This window comes from Puntigrus tetrazona, chromosome 17, assembly GCF_018831695.1.
Source record: "Puntigrus tetrazona isolate hp1 chromosome 17, ASM1883169v1, whole genome shotgun sequence".
Taxonomy (NCBI): domain Eukaryota; kingdom Metazoa; phylum Chordata; class Actinopteri; order Cypriniformes; family Cyprinidae; genus Puntigrus; species Puntigrus tetrazona.
Genome location: NC_056715.1, coordinates 6,702,169 through 6,713,324, shown reverse-complemented (window position 1 = coordinate 6,713,324; position 11,156 = coordinate 6,702,169). Strand labels below are relative to the sequence as shown.

The 11,156-nt window shown below is 36.6% G+C and overlaps 2 protein-coding genes across 3 annotated transcripts; one reads left to right on the top strand and one right to left on the bottom strand.

Moving 5' to 3' along the window:
- Positions 1-128: 128 nt before the first annotated feature.
- Positions 129-5,815, bottom strand: si:ch211-248a14.8. 2 transcript variants are annotated; one of them, XM_043263182.1, is made up of 5 exons: positions 5,641-5,815; positions 4,796-4,943; positions 4,349-4,556; positions 2,664-2,961; positions 129-1,564 (listed from the first exon to the last, which is right to left on the bottom strand). In XM_043263182.1, exons 2-5 carry the CDS (start codon positions 4,825-4,827, stop codon positions 1,176-1,178), a joined length of 927 nt encoding a protein of 308 aa, XP_043119117.1. In that variant the 5' UTR covers positions 4,828-4,943; positions 5,641-5,815; the 3' UTR covers positions 129-1,175. The 2 variants fall into 2 exon arrangements, with proteins under 2 accessions (XP_043119117.1, XP_043119119.1); XM_043263184.1 differs by having other exon boundaries at positions 4,796-4,926.
- A 306-nt stretch (positions 5,816-6,121) lies between these two features.
- LOC122361948 (probable rhodanese domain-containing dual specificity protein phosphatase) lies at positions 6,122-10,925 on the top strand. Its single transcript, XM_043263181.1, has 5 exons — positions 6,122-7,711; positions 7,940-8,082; positions 8,253-8,406; positions 8,523-8,659; positions 9,708-10,925. Exons 1-5 carry the CDS (start codon positions 7,692-7,694, stop codon positions 10,367-10,369), a joined length of 1,116 nt encoding a protein of 371 aa, XP_043119116.1. The 5' UTR covers positions 6,122-7,691; the 3' UTR covers positions 10,370-10,925.
- Positions 10,926-11,156: the final 231 nt, after the last annotated feature.

Sequence of the window (11,156 nt, the reverse complement as noted above, 5' to 3'; positions counted from 1 at the left end):
ATGATTCTCGCTTGGGCAGACTTTGGCCTGTGCTGGCAACAATACAGATGGGTAGTAGATGTGATGAAAAGGCGCTGGAAATGTGATAATTCTATTTATACCAAAATATGACAAGAAAAACAGCAACACTGGTTTAGGTAGGAGAAAACCTCATCAATAAGTTTTATTTCCTCTAAACATTAACAATAATACTGTTTGTACTGTGTATTAGGAGTTAAATAAATACATGAGTCACAGGTTTTCTATTTAAATAATGTATTACGACTATTAATAGTCTCAAGCCAATGCTTTGCAGTTTATGTATATCTTTATAGCTTATAGTTTATATTTGAAGAAACTATGCGGTGAACGGCTCCTCTGGTTCGAGGTTATTGTAAGAGGTATGCAAATGGTATACTTGGGTGAATCTCACCAAGCTTGAAAAGAACATGCTTAGATCATATTTCACACTCAAAATATAAAAAACATATTTCAAATTAAAAATTAAGGTATTGTACACTCTTTAAGGTGTACTTTTTTCTTTTGCAATTTGTAGTTATGACAATTAAGCACATTGTTAAGCGCATTCTTAATACTGAAATGCATCTGGAAGTTTGTCATTTTCATGACTTTTTAATAATAAAAAGATAAAATGAAGGCATAAGCTAAACTTAGTACAACCAATGGGCTACAACTATAACTTCATTTTTGCATTGCAGTAATTAGAATGAGGAGTTTGCGCTATTTATGAAGCTCATCATCATGAAAATCACAAAAACCCTAAAGGTCTTTAAAAAAAGAATAATTTTCTTTTTACTATTTTTTTTTTCTTCCTTAAAACATCCAGCTAAAACAAAAAAGAAAATAATAATATATAGTTTATACAAAAAAAACTGTACCATAATAATTTAATTCCAGAACTTAAGTATCAGCTCCTTCATGCAAAACACCCGATTTGTAGGATGTGTCATAGTTGTGCCATAGTTTCAGTGCAAGTGAAGAAAGGAGTTGCACGTCAGTGCTTACTGGTAGCATTACCATATTAATTCATTATAATTATCTTTACATGAGGTTGTCATGCATGTAAATTTGGTTTTAATACTGTAATAATCAATCGTGTGTTTGATTGATTTGATTGGTTACTCTACACAGACTTCCTCTTCAGAATGATCTACACTCTGATCGGTTTATATGTCCTATAGCAGACTGAACAGGGGCAGAACCAGCCCTCTGGTCGCGTGCAGCACGGCTGCTGGGAGAGCAGAAAAATACAGTGCCGTTACATCCACGAAGAGAAGCTGGACAGCACCCAGCAGTAACATCCCGAGCATGTATCCAAGAAACAGCAGACTGTGCCAGTTGCCATGCATCAGTGCCTTTGGACCATCGGGGTGTAAAACGCACAGGAACCCTAACAAGAGGGCACGTGTCACTGTCAGAGTGTAGTAAAGGTCAAAGGTTGAGGCATGGCCTCGTTCCGTTTGGGAAACTTTGGCTAGCCAGGCAAGAGAGAGGCTGTGTAGGACAAGGTTAAGGGGAGAGTAGACATACTCCAGCGGCTCTATCACATGAAGTCCTCTGCATGCTGAAAAAAAAGATTAAATGTGATTAGTAACTGTAAAAATTGCCTATACCTCTATGAATATTTAAATATCGTGCAATGAAAAAAACCCTGATGTGAAAAATATTTTCACTAGTAAATTTTTAGCACTGTTGCTTTATGGGGCGGTTTCCCGGATATAGATTAGATTAAGCCATTTATTAAATGACGACACTTAAACAGCAAAAAAGTATTACATGTGATCATTTTAGATATGTCAGTGCAAGCGTTTTTTAGTTTAGACAGCTCTGACATTGATTTTAATCTATGAATAGATAGATTCCTGTTCGGGAAAATACCCTTTAAGCTATAAACTAACCCGCCACAAGGTTGAATCACTAAATAACAATATATTTGAAGCAAAATAGTATTCAAATATTCATACAGAGTGACAAAGGTACAAGACTTCGTACTTTAGTTACTTTAACAGTTTTAGTGAGAGAAAGATATACAATCCCAGGAACCAATATGACTATAACTGAATGAAAAGAATGATTTATTAAGTGTTTTAAGGCTGTAGACCAAAATAATTATATAATTTGTGGCGCTTCATAAATAAGGGCATTCATAGCAAGCTCATTGGAATGAAATTATCTGACCCCAGCTCTGATTTGTGGAATTTTCTGCACTGCTTCATGGGTAATGTAGTGAATTCAGCTAAAGATGTTCTTTAAATCTTCAAAATGTTGAGATTTATAAAAGTTTTATTAATGTTAAGGAAAACTTAATTTGTTACTTTTGTTAACATTACTGGAATGTTGCTTTTGAGTGTTCTAGTGTTGAGTAATATCATTTAAAAATGCTAGATTAACGTGTAATGTTTAGATGATAGATGTATTATGTTTTTGACAATATTGTTAAAGACCAGACAAACCTGTTAACAATTCTAAAATAATCTTCATTACTTTGAGAAAACCTTGCTAAAACATTAGCCAAAGTTCTGAGAATGTAAGCTGGACAAAGTTGGGGCTCAAAACAGGTCAGTCTTTAAAGGTTCATGTTATCATTGCCAGTTTTTACTTCCGGAAACCGACTATTGCAAAGACCAGTGAGAAACACACCAAATTAAACTTGACCAGTGTACCTGTGACGGTGACTGAAGCGACGGTGAGCACAGTCAAAAGAGAGGAGACATGGATGGAGCCTGGCATACTCAGTGCAAACAGGTGACCCAAGCTCAGACTGACCATTGGGAGGAAGCGGGCGATTAGCGGGTACAGGCCAGAGTGGGAACAGGCTTCAGCCCATGTGGCCAAAATGCACTGGACGCTCCCGCAGACCGCAGGCACAAACAAACGCTCGCCCAACCTCAATGAAAAAGGCTTTAGGTGGATCAGACCCACGCTGTGCAAAGCTAGCAGTGCCAGGAGATTTAAAAATACCTGAAGTAATGGAAGCAAAAGAAAGAGGAAGTTAACCAGGGCTAAAACACACTGGAGTTTAAAACGTGATACACAGTGCCATAAATGCCCAGAGTTGACATTTCATTGTGTATCTAAGAAAACCGCTTTCAAAGCATAATGATAAACATAACAAATGATAACATGACATTTAAGCAGTAAAAGTTTTGTCACACTGCAAAAAAAAAAAAACCTGAACTGTGCAAGTGAACTGCAAAAAATGTAGAATTACATTTTAAAGGTCAATAATGAAACAAATTGTGAAACTTATCATGTGACTCTTTACAGAGGTGGTCACAAGCTCAAGACGGTCTTTGGATCATTTCAAATTATGCTTATGGAGTTCATTCATATCACATGCTAAAGCAAAACAGGGGCAAACTAAATGCTACTTCTATAATTAAACTGATACTTTAACTAGTATTCTCAAACTTTGACTCCACTGCGGATATCTTACATTTGTCAACTGCTGACATCCCGTCTGCATTTTAAACATATAGCCCAACCATAACATTTAAATGCAAACAATTAAAGGAGTCCACCAGTTTATAGCACTAGTCAAATGATTACATGTAACACACCTAATGATTCATCACAGCTTTACACCCTGCAAATAAGCTTTTGTACACACTCAGAGATATGCAACACTGATGATCTGGTTTATATGCAAATTACTTGTGTAGGACTAAATAATGGTTCACTTGACATAATCCAGACATAAATCATCTTGACATCTCATGTTTGAATGGAGAATTTTCCACTGAATAACAGAAAGAAATCTACTGTGTGACTTTAGAAAACTTGGAATGCAGCAAACAAGTCGTAAGGACCATTTTAATGCCAGTTTTCGGAATATATTAAAGTTTCCCTTTAAATGTCATCGTATGGAAAAGCAGCTTAGACGGAAATTCTTTGAATAACTGAGGGCTTTTCAAGCTTCGCCTAAAAAACTCATCTTTTCACTTCAATTCAGTGAGATGCTTTAAAACTTTATTTTATTGAGATTTTGTTAATGGCATCATTTAGGCGTCATCATTTTTATTAATATTCTGGATAATAATATTAGCTTTTTTAATTGTGTTAAAGTTTCTGAAGCTTTTTGACACGTTTAGTATCTTTTAATAAGTCTATATATTTTTCAACATCGCGTTTTTAATTTAAATGATGAATCTTTTCCCAGCAACTAGTTAAAAAATATCTTTATTTATTTCAGTGTTAATGGTTTTAGTTAAATATATTAATCCTTTTTCATTTTAATCTGGCCAGAGCTCCCTGCACTGACCCCAAAGAAGAATTCTCTGACCTTTAGTTACGTTAAGCAACTTTAAAATCATAAATAACTAAATATGTAGCTGTGAGGGCAAAGTACCTGTATGAATGCAAGTGGCACCGCATAAGGGTAGTGATACTGGGGAATGAAGATCCTGCTTACAAAACTGTGTAGATTATCTGCCAGTGCATACACAATCACAGCCGCCAGGGCCGCGATGCACAGCAGAAGCGGCACCAGAGGTTTACACACTTCATACACACAAGCTCTCAGAGCATGCGGCGTATGCATCTGCCACCACGCCGAACTGAAACACACATAGACACAGAGCACATTGATTAAGCCTCGATAGACATTTTATCCCTACGTCTAAAAATGCTAAAGCAGTTTAATGGTATAATCTCACAAGCACTGATGATAAAGATGTTAAATGTATTTTATGGCTACTATTCACAGCACATTAACAAGCAAGCATTCGCATTCACAAATATCAAGCAGGCTTTGTGCTCAATTAAAGCTTTCAGTCACAAATAAATTTGTCCTTACCATCTGGACACCAGATTTTGCCAGGGGTCCATACTAGCGGACCACCCACCCCAGGACCAGCGGAGTGGAATATTATTATTAATTTTGACCCCTTTACTTCATCAGGGTTTGAAGGACGGATGTAAAACTACCTGCACACAAACACAAGCTATCACAAAAAAAAAAAAAATCTTTTAATTAAAGATTAAAAGTCATTCTAAATGTCTTTACTGTCACGTTTGATCGGTTAAATGCATCCTTACTGAATTTACTTTTCGCTTTTCTTAAAAGTTTTCACTTTTAGAAACAAAAGTCTGCTAATATAGATTTTGGAAAACATAAATAAAGCAACAGATGGATATGACCCTGGACCAAAAACCCAATCATAAATAGCACAGGTATATTTTATGCCAAACATTTTTAGAATATTACGAAAAGATGATTTTCCATTAGGACAGTATGTATTTTCCTAACATAAATATATTAAAACATTTTTTTTTTGATCGGTAATATGGATTGCTAAGGACTTCGTTTCGAGCTTCAGAGTGTATTTTCTTAATATTTTTTTATCAACTCAAATAAGCCTAGTTCTATCTTAACCAAATATTACCCCAACAAGTAAGAAAAATAAATACGTAAATATGAAATATGAAAAGCTTGTTTGTTCAGCTTTCAGGTATAAAATATCAATTTAAAAATTACCCTTATGACTGGTTTTGTGGTCCAGACTCACAATATTAATCATGTAATATACTGACCATAACATTATCCTCATAATTTTTTTTTTTAAAAAATACCAAAATAAACAATAAAACATACAGTTCACCATACAGAGGGGAAAAAAACGATAATATAGACCAACTCACATCTCTTGGTCGGCATGAGATCTTGTTTTTTTCCGCTACGTATTTGACTGAAAAAGCCTGCTCAGTCTCCGTCAAGAGACACCGAGCACGAGTGAACTTTGATCTTATCTCAAAAAAGGGTTGACTATTTTAACTAACGTTAACTACCGTCGACGAGAGATTTAGTCCGTCCGTTACCTCCCGTTTGAGCGCTTTGAGAGCATAATATCTGTACCTGCGACAGACTCGGGGCAGAGGACAAGCGGAGTTAATAATTGAATACGTCACCTTGCAGCATGAACGCGCTTCACGTTGCTCGGTAAATATTTTCTTATCGCCACGCATTTCTGTTGTTGTGCACCACACACACACATTAAACGTTTTACGTGTGGTAAAATATATTGATAAATAGTACAATACAGGCTACATCAATACTGCTGCGGAACCTCCTGTTTTACTCGTGATTTTACTTTTAAGATGATTAACTTAAAATATATAATGAAGTGGTATACTTATAAAACAGATAGAAGAAGGGCATATTTGTCAGCCAAAAATGTTCCATGTAATACCATCTGTAAATGACAACCCCCCACGCCCCCCACCCCAACACCTATTAACTTTATTGCTTTGATAACCAATGTATAAGGATATGGCATTTTAAAGGGCAGCTATATACATAAAAACAATTAGCGATAATGCAATTAATGATTAAAAAGAATGCATACAAACCATATATTCTGGACAAATTGTTCTAGTGCACATTATGACAAAATTGCACCATTAATTTATTCACCGTAAAAATTGTGTATAAAGGAGATTGTTTTTCATTAGGGTCGATAAAGGAATCACAGCATACAGGATGTGACAAATTAGATTTGGACGAGCTGTCCCACCTTTATAGACTAATATACATATATTACACTTGAGTGACTCACCTTAACCATCACAGGATGCTGTAACAGTCTGTTTTTGGTTATTAAAAGTAAAGGGATCAGTGTATGTTATGTTTGAAAGCGAATATGGCTTTTAATTAGATCAAATGAATACAATACAACATTCAGTGTAAATAAAACATTTATTAGGTCCATTATTAATTACTACTAATAACAAGACAAACATTTCTGTCTGAATATGTGTGTACACATGAGAGTATTTCTGTGGCTAGCAGCTGGATCCACATAATAAATGTACTGAGGGCAAACAAGCACAATATATCCACGACAGGTGGGTGAGAAAAATAGAACAGACAGTCAATGCAGTGTCACCATGGCAACCCAGCACTTATTAATCAGGTCAAATATCAGTAAGAACATACCGATATGGTGACATCACCTGTGGAATGGCAGAGGGATGGCGGGTCAGTAAATGAAAGGACATTCCCCCCAAGCCATTATATACTCAACCTTATGCCATTCCAGTTTATTTCTGTGATAGCTTCGATCCTTCGGAGATCCTTCTAATATTCAGATTTAGGTAAAGAAAAAGCGTTACAATTGTACTGTTTTCGCTACATTTTCACTACAGCCAACATCTATGAAACCATTAAAATTCCGGTAGTGTATTAAAGAATATACATCCCAGAAAAAAACTACAACGACAAAACATCATGCAGGCTACATGATAAATAACCTATTTTAATATATATGCATTTTGACTTTCATTGAGAAGTGTCTGTGTGTGACACTCTAAACTGTCATGGCCAGCTCACCCCCTGCTCATGTAGAGCACTTCACCGTCCCGCATTACCCCGGCAACCCACTAAAATAAGGACCTGACAAAGAGGGAGGGAAAGAGCAGGATGGAAGGGGAAAAACCAAAAAAAGCTGTTGTTTTTCACACAGTGACTTGACGAGAACGATTTAACAACCACAAGGATGTAAAATTCTACACACATTCCATTTCTCTTGGTCAGTTTTGCATGTTTTGGAGTAGAGGAATGCTGTAGGCCGTGTGCATTTTGCATGGTGTTGGCTTGAGCGTGTGTATCAGGATGGCTGCGTTCTCTCTCTTACCTTTTGGCCCATAGAAGAGAGAGAGAGAGCTTCGGTCCCGAATGACTCCCATCCAAAACCATGGGCATTGTGGTGTCCAGGTGAGTACATCTGATTTCTTTCTTATGTTATTATTTGCTCAGAACATAACAAAGCGGAAAATATCTCAAAATATATGTACATACCGGATGCGCCCCTAAAGTTCATCGCTTATCTTCTGTGGTTGATAGGATCTGTGTGTAACTGCTGATTACATTAGCTACAGTATAGAGCGTTTACACTTCGATTGCTAGAATTCTCTCCCCTCCCCCCTCTCGCTCTCCTCACAGAGCTGATAAATGTCGTCTGGTTCGCTCCACTGGCTCAAGGGGCTCTCTGCAGGTTCAGAACAGCGCTCCCTGTAGGGAGATGAACGGAACAGTCAAACTCTCTCAAATTAACGTCATTGAATCTTCTCAGAACAACACCGAAGGTGATGACAGTGAATAAAGAGGTTGAAATATCCAACGTTGACTCGTATAATGTATCGTGAATGCAAATAATTATCGAAAGACAAATAAACGAAATGCCTAATTTTATAATTGAAAAAGAGTTGATTGAAATGTTCACAGAATTTTGCGTGTGTGTGTGTTTGTGTTGAAGAGCTTCTGATTCCTGCACTTCCCGAAAAGGCAAATATAGAAAGAGGTTATGTCACCCCACAGCAGGTATACAACCTCCTGAATGCCGAAGCGGGCCAGCCTTCGCTGCACGACCCCTATTATATACTGATACTGGACTGCCGCTCTGCAGAGAGGTAACAGTGATGTGATACACTTAAATACATGCATATACATATGTAGGGATCGTGAATGGTTCTGGCTTTTAAGTTTAATGGTAACTGTGTGTGTGTGTGTGTGTATACATGTGCAGATATAAGCAGAGTCACCTGGTCACAGCCCGTGCCAGTGTGACAGTGATGCATCCAGAACTGGGCTGTCTGATAAGCTGTGTTCAGCTGCAGGAATTTTCTATAATCCTGCTATATGCTGAAGAAGGCCAAAGTCCAGGTATAATATTTTTTCTCTATTCATAATTAAACTGATTAACATTTTATTCAACTATAAGTAGTGGCTGACATATATCGGTTGATATTTGGCTTTTTTCAAATATCGTCATCGGCTGATACATTTTTCTGTTTGGGGGATATGTTCGGGACTTTTATTTTGCTGATATGGATAGAAGTATATGTAATAATCAGATAAAACAGTTAAACAAAGGAATTCAAGTTTTTACAAAAAAGTATTATAATGATTGCTTTAATATTATTAGTAAAGCAAACATAATACTTTCTCGTTGCCATCAGCATTCAGCAAAAATGCATCTATATCATTTTAACAAATCTTTGAATAACTTATGAACATTTCAATTCACAAACCTTGCAAACTTAGATGAACTTTGTCTGTGGGAATTAAATGCTGACAGGAGCAGAGTTCAGCTTTACTTGAGGCGTGCGATCAATGAACTTTAAACTCATGATTTCAAATTATGCTGCGCTTTATGTATTTACCCACTGTCATAGTAATGTCATTTTCACTGTGCTTTTTTAATTATAATTTTATTTAAATTTGTATTGATATGTATTACATTTTTATATATTGCTGAAAAATACTTTATCTTATATGTTTATGTTACACATTTATAATTTATATTTTAAATGATTTCAAATTTCTTAAATGTGAATTAAAATTAAAGTTATATTGGCCACCCTGATTTCCAAGATATTGGCATTGGCCTTCAAAAAATCCATATCGGTTGACAACTAACTATAAGTTACTATTGTATTAACTGATTTAAGATATAACATAACCTTATGGTTTAAAAATATTAAACTATTATTATTAGTATTATGTTAATTGGCCAATTTGATTCTATTAGATTTAAATAATAAAATTAACAATAACTTTGTGTAAAACAATGAAAATGATATTAAAATGATGTATAATAATAAAATAATGTAATAATATATATATATATATATATATATATATATATATATATATATATATATTTAAATGTGTATAAATGTGAATGTATATATGTGGCTTTGTGCTCTAGTTGGCAGTCAGGAGGCACGCGCTGACTCTCCTACTCTCCAGCACTGTTTCTTCCAGCTGAGCGCTTTGGGAATGGACCCTGTAATCCTCCAGGGGGGCTATTCTGCTTTTCACTCTCTCTATCCCTTTCTGTGCACCCCTCGCATGGTACTGCTGGAGTCAGAGCGTCGCTCCCTCACCATCTATCCCTCTGAAATCCTGGAGGGGGCGCTGTACCAGGGCTCCGCCTCCCAGGCGCACGACTACCGTATCATCAAAAACCTCCACATCACACATGTGGTCAATGCCACAGCTGAAATTTCAGATGCCTTCCCGAGTGTTTTACGTTATCTTCGGCTCCGGCTTAGTGACGACGCGCAGCAGGATCTTCGGCGGGCCCTTCCAGAAGCTTCTCAGTTCATTGCTGAGGCTTTACGGGGGGCACCGGGGTCACCGGGCGGCCGGGTGTTGGTGCACTGCAGCCTTGGAAGGAGTCGTAGCTCGGTGCTGACGTTGGGATTCCTGATGGAGCATCGTCGTTGGTCTTTGCTACATGCTTTTCGGTGGCTGAAGGAAAGACGAGCTTGCGCTGCCCCGAACGCCGGGTTTCTTCGGCAGCTCTCTGACTACGAGGAACTGCTGTTCGGTCAACGGCTCACCTCATTGGATGACATCCGTCTCTGAGAAATACTAAAGGGGGAGGATTTTTTTTTTATTTCTAATGTTTTTTATCTTTGCTTTTTCTTTTTCTTTTAGGATGTGATGGCCTGAGGGATTAAAGGTGTAAAAAAATATTTCGTGTCTAGGTTCAATTTTGTTTGTAATTATATAAATGTTTTGTTTTTTTGATTCTTCCAATATAGGACTAAGATCTGTTGACCAAAAAAGGCAATAAAGTCGGTAAAATAACAAGTTTGAATCACTGGAGTAAATACAAACAGCACAGAACATACACAGCTGCAGACTGCAGCGTTTGAACTTTTTTCGCCCTTAATGATTTACGTTGAGGACTGAGAAAAAAAGAAGTTTGGAATCAGACTTATAAGAATGTGCCAAATTTATTTTAGTAGTAAAGTCAGAAGTTTGGCTAGCATTGCAATGGCAAAAGGCTAAAGTCTCTAATAATTGTGTTAAAAGTTTTTATTTTTGTTTTGTTCAAATTATACTAAATATTTTCTGTAAATAATTTTTTAATGCTCAAAATCTTTACTTCAGTTTACACAGAGTGCAATAAACTGTCTTTATAACACAAACAAGTGCCGTTGTGTTTCTGTTGTACTAGAGTTTCGCAAACACACAAACATTCTTCAGGCTGTGCCACAAACGTTTGCCTCTTTTATAGCTCAGTGTTAATTTGGAAAGCAAAGGTTGCATTCAGAATTGAAATCAGCAGGAGTAACTTCAAAGATGAATATCAGATGCCACTTTATTTAAATCCAAAAAGTCTCCAAAAATCGTTGTGAATCAAAAT

Coding starts and splice junctions, on each gene's coding strand:
- LOC122361948 (XM_043263181.1), top strand. CDS start 7,692: ATGGGCATTGTGGTGTCCAG. Junction 7,712..7,939: donor ATGGGCATTGTGGTGTCCAG/GTGAGTACATCT, acceptor CTCTCCTCACAG/AGCTGATAAATGTCGTCTGG. Junction 8,660..9,707: donor TGAAGAAGGCCAAAGTCCAG/GTATAATATTTT, acceptor TTTGTGCTCTAG/TTGGCAGTCAGGAGGCACGC.
- si:ch211-248a14.8 (XM_043263182.1), bottom strand. CDS start 4,827: ATGGACCCCTGGCAAAATCTGGTGTCCAGATG. Junction 4,557..4,795: donor CAAAATCTGGTGTCCAGATG/GTAAGGACAAAT, acceptor TGTGTGTTTCAG/TTCGGCGTGGTGGCAGATGC. Junction 1,565..2,663: donor CGCTTCAGTCACCGTCACAG/GTACACTGGTCA, acceptor CTTTTTTTTCAG/CATGCAGAGGACTTCATGTG.